We start from the raw sequence: 25,711 nt of genomic DNA on the forward strand, positions 1-25,711 counted from the left end.
CTCTTCCCCGCTGGTCCCTCCTTCCTCACTTTCCTAGCACTGCAGCTACTCTGTGTGCTCCTTGTGCCACACTTCCAACATCACCCAAGGTACCCAAGGCAGCACACAAGTCAGGGAAAAAAAAACAAACACAATGGCAATGAAAACTGACATGCTTGGCCTTGGCTTATTTTAATTCTGCGTTTCATGCATTCTAGCAGTTGGTTTGAAAATCCTTAATTTTTCAGTTATGAGTGTTCAGGGATTTGCACTTACTGAACATTATCTGGAAGGAAGCAGTAAAAGTGGCTAATTTTTTATTAAACGTTTTAAATAATTAAATAGGAAAAGTCTGAAGATAGAATACTATAATGTGCAGCAGCTTGCAATTACAGTGAAGTTCTCTGAAAACAAATGACTGAGTCACCACATTGAGAAAGAAAGCCACATATCCCAAACATGTAAAAATCCACTTCAGTAAAGGATTTTGTAACAAGATAATGTCACATTCTGTAGCAGTGGCTTCTGAATTACAAGAAGCGGGAAGAATATACACATGGCAACAATAGCAGTTTCAAAGAATACTCTAGGAAACCTGTGTCGAGGAAATGGTTGAGTAAAAGTACCTTTCTCTAATCACAGCATTTGCTGTCAAGGCAAATTCTAATTAACTCACTGTGGCTACCGTTGCTCAGTTTTGGTAATTAACATGCAGTTAGAACTGATACTGTTGAACAGCAAAAACTCAACTTTGAGCTTCAAGAAAAACCCTCCGTAACCTGTTCGTGTGATTACATTTAAGGATAAGTTGCCAGGAGTCTCAGTCTGTGGAAACCTCAGTTCACAGACTCCATTCAGCTGCAACTGACCTAGACAAACTCAGAGTTAAGTTTCCTTACATATAAATTCTACAATTCTGTAGGATTTAATTTTTCCATTGCACTCTGAAGAAACACGTGCTAAGGTATTTTTTAGGGTAGCATTTAACCCCAGATAACAAATCTTTGCTCACTCTATTACTGCTATATTTGCAGTCTGGAGTAAAAAGAAATGACTTCTTTCAAATCTCTCTGGTCACCCTAACTAATTTTACAGCAGTCACTTCAGGGAATTCATGCTGGCTCCAGAGCTGGCCCACATAGTTCTGCAAAACAAAAGACTGTACATTAAAAAACAAAACATTCTTAATAATTTCTAGGTAAGGGGAAAAAAAAAAAAACAAAAAACTGTCATCTGCAGCAAACATATTTTAGTACAAACATGGATATACACTGCTCAGCAGGCTTCCTTTCCCCTATAAAAACATTTCAGGAAACAATGATGAAATCTGCTATGCATGCTCTAATGTGCTGGGAAAATAGCTGAGAAAGGCACTTAAGTACTACACACCAAGGATGTCAGAATGGCAGTGAAATACCCCTCATATGCAACAGTAAAGCCAAAAATACTTGATGTATCAATAAATAAATAATGCCTTTGTGAAACCAGAATGATTCTCAGTATCAAAGTAAAGGACACATAATCCAAACAACTTCTAGAAAACAATCAACAAAAGAATTCCAACTGCAAATACAAGGTCAGATTTCAGATGTATTAATTACTGTTCAGGATAGTAACTGAGACAATAGTAATTCACAATCTCATTGTTAAAATTAGATCTTTTCTGGAAATATTCAAGACCTGCCTGGATGCCTACCTGTGCAGCCTGTCGGGGGCTGGCTTTGCCCCCTCACTGAACTTGATGATCTCTGGAGGTCTCTTCCAGCCCTTACAATTCTGTGATTCTGACCAATTAAAAATGCTTCTGACAACCTCAATGTACAAGGATACGTCTGATGATATGAGCAGCAGTAAAGATCCAGGAACAACTTTATGAATAGTACTGTGTGATGTCCAAAAGAAACATTACTTTGTTTCCTTTGTCCCCTCTCTATTATTACTTTTGTAGCAGATAAAAACACCTAGGAGCAGAGTGATACCACAGAAAAAACGTTGAGAATATTTTAGAAGAGTACAGTTTTACGACAGTCCTTCAAAATGCCTGCGTTAACAGGAATTATTACAATGAAACATGTTATACTCACAGCAAGGGCCTGTATGCTTTATTAGGGTATCCTGAAATAAACTATATGCATATAAATGGGGGGGGGGAAAAATGCAACAACTTAGTGGAAAGATTTTGTATCTGAAGGAAAGAAATGTTTTTATTCAAATTTCTGAAGAACCTTCTACTCTAGTCAGAAATACGTAGACAAAAGGGAATCAGAGAAGGCTGCCTTAAAACCTCTGTTTTCTTTTGAAATTTCTTATTCAATTTTCTATACGTATTTTTCTGCTTTACAAAAAATCCTTTAAGATGTAAAGTAATTATTGCAACCTGTAAAAATACACATCTGTCAGATTACGGAGAGTACGCTAACAAAAGCCCAGAAAAGACACAAATCTGCAGAAGTCTCCGTAATCTGAATCCCATTGGGACAATTGCAATACCATTGCTGTCCTATTACAAATTAAATGAGATAGAACTACAAGCAAAGGAGACTCTGGCATCAGAAGGCTACAGTTTAAACAGACTGGACTGATGGGTACATGGCAAAGGTAGCAGTCAAGAGATCTTACCAATTCACTGGCCAGGCCCTATGAGGAGAGGCATGACCAAACTGTGCTTAATGGAAGATAAGGCCCTGCAAAACTCAATAACAACTCCGGCTTCCTTTGTCTGCAAAGACGCTCTGGGATTTGAAGAAGTCATTGGCTCTCTGCTAATAGTTGCAAAGAAATCATGAGTTTGGAAGAATATACATGTTTTAACTTGTCAAACAGAAGACCTTGCTTCTGTCTTCTACAGACAGATAAAAAGGCATTAATACAACCAATTATGTAGAGACAGTATACTTCCACTAACTGTAAGACAGGAGGCTTCGACCAGCAACGTGCACTCACCAGTATGGCACACCAGCATGAGGTGAAGCCCTTCACAGTGCATCTCAAATGCAGCAAGAGACAAATCCAGCACGTGCTGTAAATGAAGAATACTTTCTTCCTTCAGTTCCCAGCGACCACAACAGAAGGGATAGTTAAGAGATGGGAAATAATACCTCAAAGCAAATGCGCATGTTTTATTTTCTCTTCAGTTCTTTTTTTTTCATTGGGGAAAAACAGATAGAAACGTTTAAAGTCCAAAAGTTCAGATTAGCTTTTTGTTATTTTTCCTTGTCCATACGAGAAGGTTAAGCACAGTTGCCGAACTTCAAATTCCATCCTCAGTCACGAAGAACCCTCTGGCACAGCTCCCAGACTCGTAAAAAATGACCATTTCAGTCCCTAAAGCATGGAGGCTGACCCACTAAGGCAAAACAAGTTCTACTGACAGCTGGTTTTCTTAGCATATTCACATCCATGTATTTATCACAGAAAAGCCCTCCAGGACAACAGTGTTTATTACAGGATTAATTCTGTGAATCCAGGGAACAAAGAATCCACTGAGCAGCAGAGTTTCTACTTTTATTTCTTTTTTCTTAAAACGTGAACCAAGATAAACCCGCTTTATTTATTTACTAACACAGACTACCCATGAAGATAAAAAAGACATAAAACTTGTTTTTTATCATGAAAAACTATAGCTTCTGATCCACATTAATGTGTAGTACACTGACGAACATTTTAATATAGAAATTAGCTGTTCAGACTCTTTCCTATTTCTTGGATTTAGATTCTGGTGACTTTAAGCAAATGAAAAACAAAGATACAATCGATTTTTAATCATAAGTTTCCTATCCACAGGGATACCTAGTCTTCTACCACTGAGAAAGATAATTTGAGCAAGCAAGAGGTCTTATAGTCAGAGACTTTATGAATAATGTATAGAAATATGGCAGAGACATAAAAGGTAATTAGCCCAGCAGTTCCTCACCATGCAGGTAAGTGCACACAACAGTGCAGGCAAAGCCTCAGAATACCTCTTTTCCTAACTTAGGAGGAGGAAGAGGTCAAGTGGATCAGCACGTGGGGAGCTTTGGATACTGATGCTGCTCAGCTCTGAACCTTTCCCCAAAGCAGAGCAGCTGAAAGCTGGGGATGAGGAGCATCCTGTGACCACCTCTGCTCTCAGAGGAGGAAGGAGAACTAGCTAGGCACAAATGGATGCTGACAAGCATCATCCTCTCAAGCTGGGTGGCGTGTCTGTGAGGTTTACCAGCACATCATTTTCTCCAAAAGCATGTAGGAACTTGTTATTATGATACTATGGTAGTGCTGCTGCTTGCTTTTTTTTTTTTTTTCTTTCTGGTTGTGTTTACATATATTATATATATTATCTAAACTGTAACGTATAATCAGTATCCCATGTGTCACTCTGACTGATCTACCTTTTAAAATCATTAAAAGCAACTGTTATTAGCTCTGTGTCTGTCTACTGACGTAATGTAATGAAGAATAAGAATTGTTAAAGAAAATAAAAAACATAAGCGACTGATTTCAAAGTAAGGATATATTAATAAGCAATTGTGGTTAACATGTTTTAAATGATTGATATTTAAAGGAGTGCTTTTAAATGCAGAAGTTTTAATGAAAGAATTAAATCACGCATAGTTATGTTTAACTGTTGTTGAGATGTTTACAAACCAACATGCTTCCCAACCCTACGAGCTGGTTCTGAGGGTTTTTTTCGTTTGCTTGTGTTTCAATTGTAAGACCTGGACTTAACACTCTTTGCAGTGAAGTCAATGGAATACCAACATCGACACCTGTACAACAAATACCTTTGCACTGCATTTTTATCTCCTGCTAAAAGACAACCTTTTTCAAATCTAGCATCTTATCTCCAAACCATAAAAAATGGGTATTTCCCACACTTCACAAATCTCTTAGAGTCTCTGACAATGAGCAATCAGTCTTACTAGTACTATGTTTACCATTCACCTAAAAATAGATCAAATGTGCTTTACAATAACACTTCAAAACAAAAACACTATATTCATATTGCTAGGGCTCAAATTTGCTGACAAGATCTGTGGGTAAGCGTCATTTTTAGAAAATGTAGGAACACATATTTATATGGTGGATCACAAAAGCAATGAAATCTCTTGGGAAAGCTGGAGATAACTCATTTTACGCAGACAGTTTACTCTTATTTCTCTCCAAAGCTGAAGCATTTTTATCTGCAAATGTTTTTTTATACATCAAGACAATGCTATTCCTGTTTGCTTGTTCTTCCTAAGGTGAACAGAATTAGTATTAACAAAATAATTGTGGGAATTTGGTATTTTTCCTGTTTTATTTAATACTTGGGAAGGTTATGGGTGGAACTGTCAAATACTAATTATTCTACCTCAAAATCTGATGCATAAAAAAATACACCAGTAATTTGCTTACATGGTGCTTGTAGATGCAATTATTGTTAGCAGCGGGAAAGAACTTTCATAAGCAGAACACAATTCAAATGTAAAATGCCATGGCCTCAAGTCATTAAAATTAATCCTCAGGGCCCTTTGAGGCTTTTTGTACTTTTGGCAAAAAGTATAAAGAAGTACGCATTGTTGCTTCAGTTCCCAAACATTGGAAAGTTAAATATCTGGACTGTCAGCTTCTGCTAAACAGAACAGAGATTGGTTTGGGAAAGAGCAAAAGACAAACGTGTCTTTGTTATTATAGCTCAATTGAACAAACACTGAAAACATACCTATGCATTTTTTCACAGAACAAAAAGTAGCCAGTATAATACAGGAAAGTGTAGCAGCTCACAATCAAGCAAATCTACTTGCGCTGGAAGTAAGAGACATTATGCCATGAAATAGTAAAAGCTGATTACATTAACACTGCATTAGGTTACTTTGAAAAGTAACAGTGAACTTGAATCATAAGTAATCAATCTCATTCCCTCTCAACTCTTAGGTAACTATGGCTTACCAATATCTAGACACCATGATGAACATTTTTAAACAAGGACAGATTGAAACAGAGCCATGCTTTCTGGGTGCAGTATCTCCAAGATTGATATACAGATAACATGAGAAGGCATGGCATGGAACTTCAGGTAATACTGGTATGATTTTTAAAAAGACTTTGTAAGATATAAATTACAAAGCAATAAGTATGTCATTTATCAGGTATGTATTAACACCATCCAAATATCATTCTGTTATACTGGTATACACAGCACAATAAAATCAGATGTTCTTTAGGGCACTGAAAGAAAATACAATATTTTATGGAAAGCAAAGTGCATTTTTGTATTGCTATTCTGCTCTGCTACTCAAGAGGTTAACATCTTCCTAACGACACTACTGGAAAAAGGAAAAAATCAGCAATACATTAATTAGCACAAAGGTCATTTACATATACCTGAGTGGCCTAAAATACAGTTAACAGTCAACATGTGACTAGAGCTGAAAACACAACAGAAACTAGTGACAGCCCATCTGCCATTAGCAGCAGTTGAGAAAAGAATCCTTTGGAACACTGATGGATAACCACATGTTTGAGTACAATTATGCTCTCAACTGTCGATGAAAGGTAGAGAATTGACAAAAATATAAAAATTGAAAAGTTGCTAAGCATCTTATTCACGTGTATGTATATTAACAAGTGTGCATGTAATCTACATTTTCTTAAATAAAAAAAAAAATTTGGAAATCTTTTGTCTTTATCTAAATCAAATCTTGAATTTGTTTTTCTAAATGGCACCCAGCATCTTATCCAGACCAATACCCTGCTGAGTGAAACCTCAACTTCTCTACCAGGAACTGCTATCACCAGTTCAAAGGAAAGTCACTGCAATATTGATCAGAAAAACAAAATATTACTGAAATTGTGTTAGATTACCTTGACTGGTGAATACTTGAAAAGTCTAATATTGTTACATTTTGAAGCAGATAATGCACTAAAATAGGAGGAGCACTAAGGCATTCTTAATTCCAGAAACTGAAGAACAATTTAATGAAAATGGACTGACTGCCTTCCATTTTAGGAGTTTTTCAGCAATGGTATTTGTCAACTGCATTGTCCAACAACCTTAAAATTAAATATTCAGATATTCTCCTGGAAAAAAGTAACTTTGTAAAGATGCAAATTCATAAAACACAGTTTAAAAAGCCCTTGGCCTTCTACAGCTCTTTAACCAAAAGAGTTACATATACTCAGAGAACTTACCCATACACATATGAGCATTTATATGTATGCATCATAATTAAATATTACTCCACAAAAAAGATATCAGTGCGTTGTACCATAGGAGACACTCAAAACATAATGCTACAGGAAAACTCAGCATGATACTCTTCATGGATTAAAATGGTACTAGACGTGGCCAATAATTTCTTCATCCATATGTGATCCAGTCAGACACAGAACAAGCAAGAAGATCTGTCATTTCTCCACCACGCACGCACACACAGTAAACATTATGAGTTTAAGCAGCTTAAAGCAATATGACCATATACCTAGCCAACATTTCTCAGGGAAAGTATGAATAGTTCAAAGATGAAACAAAAAAACATTTCAGAACAAACTGTCTCACTTACTGTTCAATGCGTGGAGAGAGATACAGCTTAGGAAAAACCTGAGTAGCTTCTGCATCCTCAAAACTAACAGAGAGAAGTGCAACATCTTCTCCAGGATCTTCATTCACATCCTGTACATAAAAATAAGAAAGATACAAACAACAAAATGAATCCTTGTAAGCTTACAGATAACGAGTCAGTCAAGTACCAATTTATGTAAGAGATACTTTAATGGGGAATCAAAAATGTGACTGCTGAAAAATAGGTTGAAAATTTCTTACTGTATTAGTACTTGAAAGATATTCTGTAGTGCTTAACTCCAAGAATCAAAATAAAATTACTTATTACTTAGCAAGTATACAGTAATGTAGCTCTTCAGATGGCAGAAAAACATATTTAAGTAAACATCTAGATTTCACTACTAAGAATTCTCAGTTCAGTATTAACATCAGACACAAACACCAAGGAATTTTATGTTACAGTAGCATATAATTAGGACAACAGACTTCACATTTATTATTTTTCAAAGAAGTGCATGGTACATATTTTCTGCTGTACTCAACTCCTTTGCTTTGAAGAATTTTTTTGCAGTTAGAAACTTGCATCTAGAAGTTACTGTCCTTTGACTTCCCACAAATTGAATCCCTGCATTACTTTCAGAAGGCTGCATGCATAATAAAGAGTATTGTAAAAAACAAACAAACAAACAAAAAAAAAAACAAAAAAAAACACACTAAGTATTAAGACAGTCAATATAAATGCATTCACAGTTAAGGCTCTTTTTGCATAAGAACAATCAGGCACAACTTTCGGATCAAGTAGAACAAATTTTGTTTCTGGATAAGATCTGATATGTCTCCAACTCACGAATCACGTACAGCCCAGAATAGCTGAATATCTGCTGAAAACAACTGCATTTGAACTCCCAAATTTGTGTTAGAGCAGTACCAGCATCTTCACCTAGCACAAGTAATATGGTGCCACTTGCTGCACACAAACAGAAGTCCCTTAACATGTTTATGCATATGTGCATAGCAACTTGCCAAGATGCATTTGTTTTTATCCGCTTTGGAAAACTATGAGAGGAAACAGATAACCCAGCAGATCTGCACTCAGCGCAGGATCAACATGGTGCAGCGTGCCCTGGTGTGGTCTGCCTTACACGCAGCTGGGAGGAAGGAACATGGAAACCACTTAAGACATTGTTTGAAGATCCTGCCCAAACTGGGGGAAAAAAAGCGACTGCTGAGTGGTTTCAGGAAGAAAATCTCGTGCCATGTGGAGCTTTGGCAGGACTGGAACTGTTAGCGTCCAGAGAGACTTGCTGCATGTTACCTTCTACGTGCAGAACACAACATGCCAAGAAATTTAGTGATAAGCTGAAGGGAAGAGTAGGTCTTAAAAAAAAAAAAAACCAACAACAAAAAAACACCCTTATTGTCTTGCATAAAAATAAGACAGATCTGGAAGTGTTTTCTTAAATTCTGCTATGATGTACTGCTCTATTTTAATAGCTGAAAGAAAAGCGCACTCCTAAGAATGCCTATAAAATGGCTACAGGCACAGTTGGACTGGGAATGAAACACTGTTTTAAGCTGCAGTTGCAGGATAACCCTCCATATCAGTATCAAGGATGAAAATAAATCACTTTCATGATGGGGTACCATCAGGTTACAGATGGGGTTTCACTGCTGTAGCCAAGTACGGCATCAATTGAATTTTTACAATTAACTTGCTAATTGTCAATAAAATGAAAAGAACTATTAATATAAACTAAACAGTCATGCTAATTATTTAAAATATTTTATTGTAAGAGGCATTCTTTAAGAAATGACAAGTATATATAATGCATACCTGTGTATGTAGATAGTTCTCTCAAGACCACATTCTTTTTTTTTGTAATTCTTGTCAAAACATTTACTTGCAGAGGAGAATCTACATGCTTTACACAAAACTAAATCTACTTAATGCTGAATTTGGTGCACAAATACTTTGCTATCACGCATATGATCAGAATACCACTTCTAGAATACCACTCAGGTGCTTACTGATCAAAGAAAAGCAAAATGAGGAAAAAAAAATTTAGTGAACATCACTACAACATCCATTACCCCTTACAGTATTATTACAATGTGCACTCACTAATAACTACTTTAATATAAAGACTCACAGCAGAAAAGCAAAAAAGTACATAAAGAAGTGTAACATCTTGGCATGTTGAGATGCAATAAGTTGATGTGTGCATTAAGAGCAATAAGCTGAGACATAATATTTTTCATTTACAAAACTAATACACAAAATACAACTACCATTGTCAGCACATCATCACATTACATTCATATAGCTACTGTCCAATGCAAGTCTGAATAAAGAAATTAGCATTCATCTCTAACTACCTCTTTTCAAGTAGAAGTATATTTTTTACCTGCAAACTTGCAAAGTTAAAACTGTAGCTTAAAAAAAAAAAACAACAACAAAACAGGCAGCATTCCCATAGGTTTTAAAAAGACATGATGCAGTAACACTAAGGAGTTGCTCAACCTGGTTGCTCAGATGGCCACAGATTTATGATGAAGCCCGTTTGTATTTGCACGATAGTGATTATTTCTTTCAGACTTTGTTCCTTTTATTTATGAAAGGATCTGCTTGGTAGAACTGCATTTATCCTTAGTATGTCTGTTAGAAGTGTCATTTATAAAACTAAATCAAAAACACATGTCCTACAGATAAACTGTAGAGAGACTTAAATTAACAGACTTTTTTGATGCTGTCTGTGCCAGTCACAGCTTAACTCCTTCAGTGATATCTCTTCTGGTCATTTCTACAAACTTGTTAATGATCAGGTGAAATGATACATGTCTGTAGCAGTAGGCAATGACATTTTTCCAGCACAGGAACTGATATCCTTCCCTTTCATAAAAGAGTCCAAAGGCAAACGCTGTTTATACATTCCTTATCAAATTCTGACTGGCAATGTCTCGTCTTTCCTTTTCCCATTTCAGCATGTCTATTTCTCTCAAAAAGCAGGCAACTTTTAAATAAAGCAGCAAAACAAAATCACCTCTCTTTTTTTACTTTTTTTTTTTTAGCATCAAGAGAAAGAGTGACATTCAATTGCTACTTCAAGACTATTTATTCCCCTTTAGAAAACAAAAGGTGCTGTTGAACTCCAATCACAATACGTTTTTAAAATTTAAATAGCCAAGGTGATTTTCATGATTTGTATTTGACCCACACCACTTACTGCTGAAGGATTTTATTAAAACAACTAATTATACATTTTACAAAAATTTGATGTTCTAAAAATTAAGAATGGCAACTTCACATAAAAATTAGCATCCAACGTTAGAGCTGCCATGTTAGAATGCTGGTTCATACTCACAGAACATTTTCTACCTAAGACTTTATGTAAGATATTATTAAACTGATCTTGCACAGAATGGAGGATACATCCTGGGCCACAGGAATTTTGAGGTTTGAAAATTGAATGTTTCTAAAAAAACATCTGAGATCATTAGCTAAGCTAGTGATAATGCACATATATTAGATTTTCCAAAACAGTCTTATGATTGCTAATAAAAATCTCTGGCACACTATAATATAAAAGATCCAACATGAGTTTTCACGGTGTCTTTCTGTCATCCTGTTATTGCATGTTTCTATTTCAAAAAATAATCTTTTCCTCATTACAGAAAACACCTATACAAATCAAACATGAAAAAAATATGTACAAAACAAACATTAAAAACAAATAGCTTTCTGTCTCAAGAACTGCAAGTGTTTTCCTGTGTTTATACGAAACTTGCATAGCTGATCTTTTTAACTAAAAGTTCCATAGTACCCTGGAACTGCAAATGTACATAGTAAAGCAATGTGATGAGAAAGAAAACAAAAAAACCCTACACATTTTCAACTCATACTTTAGCTCAGATTTTTTTTTCTTTTTCTTTTTTTTTTTTTGTGTCTGTGGTGTTCGAGGGGGGGTTGGAGGGAAGGAAGAGGGTTTTTTTTTTTCCACAAGGCAAGCGTAAAGAGAAAACTCATGATATTTCATTCAAATTTACTCTTTGCTAACTTAGCCAGTGCAGATGAAATGCTCATTAAACATGTACTTTTTACACAGAAGGACAAAAGGATACATGAAAATACAAATACAGCACAGGACAGATGAAATTGTAAGTTACAGGTGATTTTAGAATTCCGTTTTTCCTCAAGAAACTTGAGGAAAAGACTTCAGGTATTGTAAGACTCAGAGAAGTCTCAAGACTTAAACGTTCTATTTTTAATTGTATATCACTATCTAAACAACTATTTGTTAGATGTCATTCATATCAAGCTATATTTACATTAAAAGCACACTATAACGTTTACAGTTGCTCTGTTTGCAAAATGCTTCACATTTTCAGAAAGTTAGTATGATTTGTGTATGAAAATCATCAAAAACACTTCAAGCATATCATCTAAAGGGCATTGTTTTCTTGTATCCTACCTACTGTAATTGAAAACTGGGAATTTACTGGAACTGACAATTTATTATGAGTCAGATGGTTGATAGCCCGTCCAACCAAAACATCTGCTCCACACAGTCACAACTGCTATAACCCATTTCCTCTTGTGCCTGGAGTCTAACCAAGTTGTACATTAGAGCTTAAAGATGCAGATTCTGGAAAATAAGTTATTATCTTTTTTTAGTTATCAAGAGAAAAAATCTCCTTGCTTCCTTTTATTAGAATATTCTTTCAAGAAGAGGTATTTTTATTACTGGCATGGAACAAACTGGGCAGTGCCAGGACTTGCTTTTCAGTTCAAGTGGAACACTTGAGAGGTGGAGGCTATGAGATGGGGAAAAAAAGCATGCAGTGGACTAAGGTATAAAAGTCAGGTTAACTCTAAAGAAAGAACAAGGAAAAGAAACATCAAATTTGGTGGAAGGGATGGGAAGGCTGTATGGGAAGAGAGTACTGGTGTGCTTTGGGAATTACAAGCGATTTTGAGTATGGGGATTGGTGGGAAATAAAGTAAGGGTGCAGGGTTTCTGGTAGGGGTGCTAAGTTTGGACCTTAAACGACTGGTCTGGGAATAGAACTGAGGTAATGAAAAGCATATGTTCAACCTACTGCATGATCCTCTGGGCAAAGAGGGGTCATAAAGGGCTGATGCTGCAGAAGCCTCTGGGGCAGATAAGCCAGCTAACATCCAAACTATATGGGATAGGCCAAATCCACTTCAGAAGTCCCCAGCTCATCTCTCCAATCTCTTCCAGGAGGTTTCTGGCCTTTCAGCTCTGACAAGTGCTGTATAACTGTCTTTGTAGTATGATTCTGAGAGGATGAGATCGCTTGAAATAACAAAAGCAAAGGATACACTCAATTTACAACCTGGGAGATGTGAAGAAGGAGCAGGGGAAAGGTGGAACAGAGAGGCAGAATACAACTGAGAACATAGAAGAGTGAGTAGCTGCTGATGCTAATATCTACAGCCAGCTTATGACAACTTGAAGTCTTAGCACACACATTCTCAGCCATACCACACTAGTCAGCTTCATGGAGTGTGCAATTCATATACCAGGATTCTTTCTGATGAAAAAGGTTTCCAGAGGAGAAGTGCAGGAGAATAACAATCAGAATGGTAATTTACCTCACAACTGAACCTGACGTGATATTTTGTGATAAATACCTATTTCAGAATCACGCTTACTAACAACTGAGAAAGGAACAAAAGAATTCATTTTGAAACTGAAATATGAATTGCATCAGAGAAGAATACATACTGCTGTTTGATGTATCAGTACCAATGGGCTACTTGCTTCATATTGGTAAGCAATACCTGGCCTTTTTGTTCCAAATGACAGCATACAATAATACAAAAAATAATCATCAAGTAAAGCACAAGCAACTCTTAAAGCATAGGAACTTCACTAGTCATCTTTGATACAAGTAGTTACATGTTCTCCAAACCTTCTTCTATATTTAATGTTTGTTAAATGCTAGAGGAACATAGGTTAAGGAACATGAAGTGGGAAATGAGACTAAGAAATCTGCTCCACTCTAGGGAGAATATGTAATTATACCAGGAAATTCTTTCTACTATCTTCCAGGAAATCCACCAGGTCTGATCAAGGATTGCTTATTCTTTAAATAGGATCTTGAATGAAAACAAAGGCAGTCACCTTGTATGCACTGCCCACCGTACTGAAATGTTCTAAAAACACACTCCTTCTCCCAGAGTACGACAACAAAACTTTTGCCTAACTCGGTCAGGGCAAAGAAATGGTTTAAGCTCAGAGTAATTCCTATTTTAAAAGAAACTTGAAAATCATAGTCTGGGAAGAACTTCGAAGAATCTGAAAAGAGACAGTGTACTGGACTTTTTCATTAAAATAAAATCAAATGATTATGTATCTTCTGAGCACTGGGCAAGACATTTAATTACACCATTGGGCATCAAAAATAGGTTAATTTTTTTCTAAAAGTGTGAGTAACATCCCAAGTATTTGTTTTTTTATTTGCTTATTTGTGTTCACTGGTTGTTTTCACATTTGCTTTCAGACTTTTATATAGAAATGCTTTCCACTTCTCTAAGACAAGAACTGAGATATGTTTTGCCTAGACAATTTTCTTTTATTACAGCTATGGCAATTTACCACTACTCAATACAAGTTGCTGCCAGAGTACGGTAAAGAATGCTGTTAGGAAAAGCTTAGGAAAAAGTAAAAAGGTTAAACAGAAAGAATGATGTCCTTGTCCATGAAAATACATGTGAGTATTCACAACTTTCAACATTCATGTCATTTAGGTGAATAAAACTTAATTTATTCTGACAACATGAAAAGTTGTGGTGACACATTCATCACAGCAATATTGTTTGCTTTGGTCTGAAAAACAAAGTCTCAGAAAACAAGGTAGATGCCTTTAAAGGTCAAGAAAACACTTTGTTAAGTATTGAATTCAAAATTAGAATAAATTTCCCATGTGCAGCCCAGTCTAAAATTAATATTGGGGTATCCTTTCTGATGTGTTAATAAAACTGATTTCAGGTGAGCAAAAATGCTTCTAAATATTAATTTTGTATACCAGACATACAAGGAAGAGGATCATTCCCACATGTTGACTGAACTGTATTCATTAACTACATTTTAATGACACCAGAATAGCAGATACTTTATAATTTTTAAAAAGAGACTGACAAGTAGGATGCTAATGATCTTAAACTTCAATTCATTCACTAAAACTTAAATACAAGCACAACAGCTCTACCAGCTATACTATCAGGTATCACATTCGTATTAAAATAAGATTAAAACCTCAATGTTTGCATAGCTAGGAATGTTCACAAAAAGAAATAGAATAAAAATGACACAGAAAGGGAGAAACAATATTCGGAATCTAGATTGCTGGTTTTTCTTTTTCATACATTCATAAATCCTGCTTTTGTTTCCTAGGACTTAAATTTATTCAACACTTCAACAATAAAATCTCCTCTGAGGCTCCTCTTCTCCAGACTGAACAATCCCAGTTCCCTCAGCTGCTCCCCCGTAAGACTCACTCTCCAGACCCTTCACAGTTTCACTTCCCTTCTCTGGATACATTCCAGAGCCTCAATGTCTTTCTTGTAACTAGGGGCTCAAAACTGAACATGGTACTCATCACAGAGGGGACGACCACCTCCCTGCTTCTGCTGGTTGGACTATTTTGGATACAAGTCAGGATGCCATTGGCCTTCTTTCTTGGCTACCTGGGCACACTGCTGGCTCATGTTCAGCCAAGCACTGACCGACGTTCCCAGTTCCTTTTCCTCTGCACAGTCTTCCAGCCACTCTGCCTCAAACCTCTAGTGTTGCCTGAGGTTGTCATGGCCAAAATGCAGGATTGGGCACTCAGTCTTACAGAACTTCATCCTATAAATAATGGGCTGCACAAAGTGCCAGGAGATTTCAAAACTCAGTTTTTTACATGGATTATCCCGTCTCTCCTTAATCAGTGAACAGCTACGACACCCACTTACACCACAACCATGTTGTCTTGTCAAAAAACATTCTTCTCTTAATAAAAAAGCACTACAAAAACTCTTCTCCAAAATGAAGACGTTCTTTCCCCTGCCAACAAACATACCAATACACTGCTCTGCTGGCATCAGTGCTGCTACTAGCAAAATAAAGGACAGCACAATCTGAGCATCAGTGTGAGAATCTATTTGAAACCACAAGACCAGTAATATAAATATTTTCTTATAAGCACGTATCTGAGATAAATGACTGTTTAAAATTTATTGTAAACAATGACTGACTTTTTTTTTTTTTTAAATTTAAAGTTATCTGTATGGAAAACATGCTCGAGTGCCTTAAAAAGTCTTGTTCAGTTAGGAAGTCATGGATAAAGAGCAAACAAAGGATAAGTAGAATTAAAATTAATACTCGGACTAATAAAACCAGTATCCTAAACCAAGAATCATTTAAGGACAACAAGGCAGCAAGAGAGAGGAAAAGAAGATTTACTTTGTTCACTGGGGGTTTGATTAGCAAAATTAGCGTCGTATTTCAGTCGTATGCTTTACATTTGCTTATGTGTTTGCATTTTAGGGAGGACTCATTTTCTTAACTATTTTAGATGTTCTCTACTTAAATTTCTCATCCTACACAATCGATATTGAAGATTCGAAATTTATGTACCAATACAACTAATGCCAAGACTGTTAGGGTTCAGGCTCTATCTGTACTTTAGGGTTCAAGCTCTATCTGTACTGCCTTGCCACATGCCAAGGTGTTTCCTTGCTAAATACATACACTACAAGACATTTCTTTCACACCTCTCTCTGTATTGTTATCTATTTTTCACACCTTTAAAACTTGGAAGAACCACATTAGGAATAAAAAATGTAGATCTATAGCCATCCTGTAGGACCCCCACATTCAAACACCACAAAACAAGACTCTTTCACATATATATAGTTAGGATTAATTACTTGAAACAACAACATTTAAAAATAAAGCACATTTACAATACTTCTAAATGTAAAAAAACAAACTTCAAATGCTCTTAACAAACAAGCAAATAGATACAAAAAAAACCAACAACCATGAAACACTACTCATTTAGATGACTTATGCAGGTCACTGCTGCGTGGTTTGTCGCTTTGCAGATCCCTCAAAGCCATCAGGCTGTTTCTGCAACTTGTAGTTAGGATCCATTTTTAAACGTAAGCCCCATGTTTTTAAACTCGCTTATAGAGATAAACATTTGTGTATTTGTACAACTTGGAATCTTTTATTAGGGTTTCACTGAGATTCGAATCTCTCCAGCTGAAGTCTTGAGATGATTGAAATACAGTTTATTCAGAAAGCAATATTCACATTCTTCTCTATACTACTGATTTCCAATCTGTTTAAAAATAGTAATGTCCTTGCAGAAATTAAAGAGCAGCTACTCATGTCCCACTGGAAAACGAGATCTGCTAATAAAGGTCCACACATTTAACTAGAGTATGAACAGACAATTAATAGAATTGGAAAGAAAATAATTTTCCTGCCAAGTCACCTGTCCAATTTTCAAGTTTACATTTTCTACACTATGGATATTTGTATATAGGGATATTCGTATTTTTGAAACGTAAATCGACAAAACAAACATTAATGGATCAGTCCATGATTTCAATTAATTTAGAGGGAAACTGGCATTTCTGTAATCATGATGTGGTTGAAGGTCAGGCTAAGAGTATATATATTTTTTAAAATCAATTCAACTTTTTAATAAAAGCTTTTTCTTTATCTCCACATATTCTTATGCTCCTGGTTCAGTGACTATTGCTCTGTAAAATCAGAAATACTATACATTACATGGGTCACAACAGAAATGCCAGTGTAAAGCCATATTCTGAGGCGTCTTCAGTGAACCAGGAAGTACCAAGAAAGATTTCACAGATGAAAAAGTGAATAATCAAAGTGTAAAGTAAAAGCAAGCAAAGTTACGGTTGCTCAATGCTCTTTCACCGTTGCAGCTTCGTACTGCTGACCTGATTTAAAAATATTTCATATTTTCTTTTAAAAGGAGATGCAAGTGCAAGTATTAAGTTTTGTCAGTTGTTGGTTCCTGAGAATAACGGTAATGTTTTGCATTGAAGTCAGCACTTTTGATTAGAAAGCTATTTATTATGCATTCTTATTTCAAATGTACAATATTTGTATTTCTTTTCAAGAGTTCTATTACCCCTTTGTCTGCATATTACTCTTATCCCTCTAGGATCTGAAAAGAGTGGGATGAGGGGGTGGTGATGCTTTTTCTGCTTTGTACAAAGAATGTGCAAGTTGAAGCATCCTGTCCCCATGAGCCCTATTTACATTCATTATTTCAGCAAGCAATGTTCACAGTGTAATTGAGTACACAAGTGTATAAATATACTGATGTCAAACAGTATCTTGTAAAAACCAGTTGTAAAAAAAAAAAATCTTTTGGTAAGCAGAGAAACAGCTTTTTTTCTTGCATTCGTGCGATGGTAGATCCTGCTACAGTAAAAATAGGGATGCTGGAATGAGTGATAATAATTGTCTTAGTCAAAAAGTTTTACAATATCAGTTTTTCAAGGTTCACATCTACACACATGTAAATCAGTTATATAACATGAGAAAAAAATCACAAGATTATTCTGTCTTACATATAATAGAAGTCACATTCTGATCTATATTCACAGATTTTACACACTGATGCCTTTGTAAACAACTGGCACAGGATCACAGCAATTTCACACAGTGAGCCCTAACATTCAGTGGGACACAGGTGCCAATCAACTAGTATAATACTGAGGTGCACACCAGCACTGACTGAGATCCCTTAGATGTGAAATGGATGGATCTTTCCAACAGCTGACTACAGACAGAAGATACTGATGCCAAGGGTTGGGAAAGGACGCAGGAACACCAAATAATACAGAATCTGCAAACATAAAATAGGTTCTGATAACATCACTGATCTCATCTAGAGATTCTATCACCAGATATTCTCCCACGTCTGTCTCACCAGTGTATTCATCACCACCAATGCAGGATAAAGAATATGGAGTAGTAGTATTACTTTCTTTAACAATACCTGGATCCATGATTTAATGGTAAAGACTTCCAAAGCCATTAATACTGATACTATCCTTGAATTTGCAAAAATATTTACCTTTTACATTACCCACTCAAAAGATACAAGGGATAATTTTTTGTAAACCTAATCCAATGCCCTCAAGGCCCAGAAATACTTGCACACAGTCAACAGCTCAGCATTTCAGGATGTGCCAATCAAGAGAGCAGAACACCCTCTATTCTTGGCCTCATGTCTTTCACTAAGCAGGAAAACGTGATCACACAAGGAAGAGCTGGATTCTGATCATAGTCTAAATCACAAGTTCAAGAGTATTCAATAGCTTGCTTTTCCTTTAGTAGTTTCAGAGAGAGAATTTAAGAAATTAAAGCCTAAATTATTTTCAGAATTCAAACAAGTTTGATGCCATCAATTTTGAAGCCTGGACATTTGTTGGGTGATTTATTCGCTGGGCTCCACTCCGCTGTAAGAAACATACTGCCAGATGTTTCTAACTATTACTTCTTGCTTCATCATGAGCATCAGCTCACTTCCATGTATCAGTTTCAAAAGTCCTTAGTGTAGTGGATGTAGACATATAGCGGGACACATTATGACACTTCCTTGAGGAAAAAATATTGTAGAGTTTAAAGAAGAGCTTAATAAATGTATAGATTTGGAAACTCCTTTAAAAATAAAATTGAATGAGACATTACTTGAAAGGGGAAAAAAAAAAAAACCAAGAAAAAAAAAAGAAACCAATACTTAAGAAACCTTGTGAAAAAGCAGATTAAGACCTGTGATGTTACATATCAGTAGTTAACTTTCTATGTTCGTTACCCAGCTGAAAGTCTGAAAAAATTGAGCTTTTCCTGATAAGAATCTGCTTAGAAAACAGCCACTTTTATCAGTGAAAAAAATTGTTGTCAATTATATCTTAATGATCAAGAGAAAGGGGAAATTCAACTTGCATGCATTCTGGGATTTCTCTGCAACTGCCAAATTCAGGTCAATTCTTCTACTTAATCTTTAATTCAATCAGCAATTTGCTGTTTTAGATTTGCTTCTACTATTTTGATATTTCATGTAAAACACGTAGAAACAAAATGTTTATCATTTTTTACTTTGGGGACTAAATATGATGTTAGAAGCCTATCTTGGTATTCTCCGGACATCAAGAAGAGCTAAAATTTAGCCCACTGTTCTCATTCTGTATGCTGTAACTTCATGTTAGTTGCAAGAAAAAAATCAAGTAGCACAAATGCATAATTGTCCAAACTCACACGTTGTTAAAGAAATGAATTCCTTGTGAATATAAAAAAGTACTAGGGAATGAGAAGGGCTGATGGTATTACTTCAGGTTTAGATTTTAGCAATGAGATAAAGTCAATTAAAAGCCCATGCTAATGAAGACTGAATATGCTAAACAATATTACTAATACTGGCAATATGTCCTTATTGTTTAAGCTCTAACAGAAGAATTTTATAAACGAAATAGCATACAATGAAATATCCCCACATACGGAATCCCAGAAACAATTCTAACATAAGGTCCAATTTTGCCAAATACCAGTGGATATGAAAACTTGCTAAGTAGAACTGCGTAAATAATGACAAAAATAGACTGCGTACATCAACAAAAAAAATTAGGAGCTACCCACAGAGTACATGAATATTTTTTTTGTGTCATCACAATAGAAGAAATTGCTAGACATTGACTCCAAAAGCTGACAATATCCTGTCTTCACTTTTTTTTTCGTTGTTTTTAACAGCTATGTAGATAATTGACCTTCATTTATTACTTCACAGTACTGTAGACTAAGCAGGCATAGGATTAAACTACAGTAACTTTGCTAGCAAAGTGATAGCCATATGTTTCTGTTATGTGCAGTTCATTATCAATGTAACAACTCATGTTTAAGGGACAATTATAATACACCAGATTTCTTCGGAATAAATCTATCTGTATTTTCATTTATATTTGTGAAATCAAGGAAAAATGGTCAATTTCATTCATTACTTCAAATTCTATCATAAATTTATAGTTACTCAGTGCCTTTATCTCATCTTCTAAATCAGATAAAGTTAATTGCTATTCTAGCATCACTGAAAAACAAATCCAAGAAAACAAAGGTTAGATTCATAAATCTAATCCTAACTCAGACTGGCTTAATTTTATAATCTAAGTACAGCTCCACTGAGCTGCATATGCTGGAAATGGACTCTCCATTTTAGTTCCCCTGAGTACTTCTTCCAAAAGTATAGATGGTTGCTACAATAAACTCTACAGTATTGTCTAGACTAACTTCAAGTAAATCAAGAAATATCATCAACTGCAACTCATGGTGAAGCGGCCCATGATTGAATGTGTTCAAAGATTATATTTCAAGAGAAGATATGCCAATTTATTAATCTCCATCTTTCTTGGTACAAATTTATTATAAGCTCTTCAGATATTCCTGTGGCATATTCTCAGGTTCTTTTAAAAGGTAAACTTCAGTTATGAGCTAGCTACTGCAGTAATTGACTCAGATTCACCCAGAATAACTGCACTCATTTGACAGCAGTTTGTCTTAAGGCTATACTGTGTCCAAACATATGTGGTAATGGTAAGTGGTTGTTGGTCTGTTTTTATTATATATGAAACAGATCTACTTTTTTTTTTCTTCACTGGAACTATTCAACACCTAATTGTATTTATTTATATTCCTCTCCAAAAAACTTTTATTTCATTCATTCTGAGAGCAGATTAAGCCATGCTCCATTAATCAAGAACAGCGTGTGCTCAAATTAAGAAGTATTCTCTACAGGTATTTTCATATCTATGAAAGCGGCGTCCAAGGTGCGTTATATTAAAACTTTAATCTTTGCAAGATTACTATAATTATTAGTTGCACTATAATAACTGGTATTGTGGCAACTACATGTTTGATGGTCTATTGCTAAAAGACGAGCAGTCTCTTTATAAAGTCTTTTCTATCTGGAAGGCAGATATATAAAGATATCTGGAAAGTCCAGAGACAAAAACAAACACCTCAATTTTTTTTTTTCCTTATGTAGGCTTTGTATTGTAGTTAACTCATTTCTGTAGTGCTCACAAGTTATCTTGGAACAAGAAAAGGAAAGAAAAGGAACTAACTGAAGACCACTCTTTCCCACAGTCAGTTTCAGACTGGAACACACTGGTATTTGTGGTACAGTAACACCCCCAAAGTTTTATTTTTCTACACAAATGAAAAGTTTACCTGAGATAAGAGATGGTATTTGAGAAAGACTGCATTATGTTATTTAGTAGGATAGCAGAGAATGAAGATTTGCTGCTCAGATGACAGCTGTAATAGTTTTAGTTCAAGGCAAATACAAATAGTTGTGAATTTTATATCTTTTAACACAAACCTACAAGTTAGAGAACTGAAAATAAAGATAGATTTCAGAACATTGAAAATATTCTACCAAGAAAGTCTAGGACATCGAAATGAACCAACAAGAAAGTGAAAAAAAAATGGAGACTCTCAATCGTGGCACTAAGAAATAATTTAAAGAAACTATTTCTAATAGTTTCCAAACAATTTATTCCAGATACACATAAGTACAAGAATCTACTTAACCATAACTCAGGTCTTATGGACAGCATCAGAACCAACAAGTTTGAGTAGAAGGCATGGTCTTAAGTCAGGATGCAGTGTTTTAAAGCCTCAGTTAAATAGTAAATTTTCACTTAAAATGTTAGATAAACTGAAGCAGTCCACTAGATAGCAGAAGACTGTGCAGCTTGATTCCTTATACACTTTCCCAAGCGACAGTGTTTCACAAAAAAATCTCAATACTTAGATTTCAGAAAAATTTGACCATGTAAGACATGCATGTTTCTGCAGGCTAACCCCTTCTGATACACTGCTAATGAAGACCACTGTCTGTGGGTATTACATACATGTTGGCAGGATGCACTCAAGCAAGTCCTTTCTATTAACATCACCTACTGTAACAACACACACTTGGGTTGCTCCCCTAACATCATACAGAATGGAGCCAGATCTGTGACCTATATTACCTCAGCTTTGCTGCAGTCAAGATTTGGTACTAGAAAAAAAAAATTAGAAAGTAAGCTGTTGACTATTGTGTGAATTGCACATAAAGACATTTTACCTCTAAGATTTTAATCACTATACATAAAAAATCCAGTATAATTTCTAAACAGCAATTGATGAAGGAGGAATCAACTTGTCCTGTTCCTGACCACAAAATCACTTTGTCAGAGTTTGTGTATTCTGTAGATAGTTGGACAATAGCACAGTGTCATGTAAAGAGAAGACCTCTTCAAAAAGCTTTTGCAAAAAGCTCCAGAAGTTGCACAAGCTTTTGGCAAATTAGCTGTTATTTTAATACATTAAGCTTTGAATCAGTCTATCAGCTGGTGGAATCCAAAGATTCTTTCTACTAAGATATCTTCACAGATGGCCTCTTCATAAACCACAAACTGTTTAGATTTTTCAGCATTGCTTAATTCCATTATGATGATGCATTCAATGAATAGCCAAGGACTTCAATTTTATTTTCTTTTTCAGTTTTGCAGAAAACACAAAGTATTTTTTTCGATCTGTGTCCTTTTACCCCTACATTAGTTGTGAAGAAAATCCACTTCTTTCTTATGCTCTTAATGACACACTTACATTGGGCAATCGAATTTTTCACCTTCACTTTTTCTTGACTGCACTGAACATAAACACACATGACTGGCAACAGCATCTATGCAACCAAACTAAGTACATTAAACAATTGATTTTTATTTGCAGTGTTAAGTGGCAGTGCTATTCTTGGTATCTCTCGCCAAAAAGGCTTAATTATCTAACTGTATGCCTTTCAGATAAGGTTAGTCAATATATTTAAAGTTATTTGAGAAAAGGGGAGGTCATAACTGACATCATCAGACAACATAGTTACTTAATGCCTCATTTCCTTAGGAAACCAAGTTAAAATGAAAGAAATGAACAATCTAATTTATCAGAAATTTTGAAACATTGAAGGTAAACTCCTGGCATGAAAATTTATACAGAAATCCTTTGTGAAAATATGCACAGAGTATTGTCAGCAATACTCTATTACTCCTAGAGGTTGTTATTTCTGATTGAAAAGCCATGCCTGAGAAGGAAAGATGAAAGCCTGCATGTTGTTGTACAGGCAGATAGATGGCTGACTAGTAAGGGTATATGAAGCAAGTTCCATGATCAGCTGTTCTTAATGTTCAGAAAGCCTAAAAAGTGGAGATTTAAGACAGATGGTGAAATGACTGCTGTTTGTATAGTTCCTTAGAAAAAGTCATTCATTTAGTTTCTGAGATACAGTGAAAACAGTTTACGACAAAATGCTGCCTTGATTTAAAGGAAGGTTAAAAACAGAACAGGAGGTAAGTCTGAACTGTTAGGGTTCAAAGTCTGTAAACATTGCAGTCATCATGTGGGGAGGAGGAGCAAAGCAGAATTCAGACTGTGTCTTGTTGATTTTAATTACTTTTAGAAATACAAGGGAGAGCTATTAGAGGAAAGAAAAATAAAAAAATATAATGGACACAGATAGATGCTAATTTTCATCACTCTATAATGCATTCTTGAGTTAAGCAGATGATGCCTTCTCTTATTGTGTGTTGAAGAAAACTGAGATGAATGGTACTGAAAACTATCTTCCATACCTTATGTCAGTTGGTGAACACCTACCCACTTAAAATATTCACTACCAGACCGCAACAAAATGCTTCACTTGAAATAATTTTCAGAGTAAAAAACATTTTTTATTATTCAAATAGATATTTTTGTGCAATGTCTGTAAATCTAAATAATGCAGCCCTTCCTTCAATTCTTAAAAACACTTCATTTTCACTGTTTATGTGAAAAGATTACCTTTCCATAAATGCCTGTACTTCATCATCTGATAACTTGATTATACTAAAAACACTGGTGGACTAATTGGTTAGAATACAGAAGTGTGTTTCCTTTGAAGATCACCGAAACTGTATGAGATTAGATTTTGAGGCCAAAAAGAGGCAATATATTCTTGAATCTTCATGCTACAGAAATTCATTTCTAGGCATCAGGCATGAATTTTCTATAAAATACACAGTGAGTGCATTCTTGTTTTTATATTTTCATGAAATAAACATAGCAAAAATGTGTTATCAAGACAATGAATGGAACCACAACATACTTCTATGATGGGAGATAAGGACAATACCCTGACTGTTAAGAAAGTCTCCGACAAATATTTTTAGCATATTCTGTGATGCTCATGATCAACTTTTTCAGATAAATAAACAAATTATTCTTAGAGAAATACACATTCCCACTGACCTAAACAATGTTCTTTAACCTTACAAAGTAGTAATATTGTTAATATGATGTCTAATAGAATTTCCTTTTTCTTGGCTGTAATTACTTAGGGAACTTAAGCAACTGAATAAAAAACCTAAACTTTAAAGAGATATTGACACAAATATAGTTCCAGTAACTAGTACAACATCATGCAATGTAGATACGTGGTATCTGTTCATTATGTTGGACTTTAATATCTTTTTATAAGCCTCTGACAGTTAGTGTATCTTTATGTTAATTCCTACCTAATGAAGTTGGATTTAACTAAGCAAACTTTGGATCTTACAACCCTCACCTGCAGAACTGAAATAGAACATTATTCTAACAAAGAAGTTCAGTAGATACTTGCCTACCTTGACAAAATCTATTGCTAGTAGCTATTGCCAATAAAGTAAATTAAGCACTTCAATTTCACTTGTGTTTTCAATGATTGCACTTCATATATTTTGAAACACTGAAAAAACTTGTCTGCCAAAATATTGTATCAAATCCTTATTTATTTATTTAAGCACAGAAACTCTGGTATCTTCCACATTTCAGCATTTGGGAACTTCATAATGTGGTCTGAGGCTACCTAGCCGTAATAGTGAGAAAATTAAGTTACCCTTATTAATTAACAATAGATATTCACCAAGAAAGATGATAAACTTCTGCCCATCTGTAGCAACGATAAGGTAGTCATAAGTGAAACTGATCTATCTACTTTGGGATCTACAGATTTGCTGTTTGAAAGAGAACTCTTCATTTAAGTTTCCAGTCTACAATCAGAAGACAAGTCTCGTACAACGCAGAGCTTCTACATGCATATTGAAGT

At 35.3% G+C, this 25,711-nt stretch overlaps 1 protein-coding gene across 2 annotated transcripts in view; it reads right to left on the reverse strand.

The window, feature by feature from the left end:
- BABAM2 (BRISC and BRCA1 A complex member 2) overlaps window positions 1-25,711 on the reverse strand; it is a 159,875-nt gene that overhangs the window by 68,860 nt on the left and 65,304 nt on the right. For both annotated transcript variants that reach the window (XM_085219400.1, XM_085219399.1), the window contains one exon: window positions 7,500-7,609. In XM_085219400.1, the coding sequence (XP_085075526.1) occupies window positions 7,500-7,609 (110 nt within the window). The remainder of the gene's footprint in view (window positions 1-7,499; window positions 7,610-25,711) is intronic.

This window comes from Meleagris gallopavo, chromosome 2 (assembly GCF_905368555.1).
Source record: "Meleagris gallopavo chromosome 2, MGAL_WU_HG_1.1, whole genome shotgun sequence".
In the NCBI taxonomy this organism is placed as follows: domain Eukaryota; kingdom Metazoa; phylum Chordata; class Aves; order Galliformes; family Phasianidae; genus Meleagris; species Meleagris gallopavo.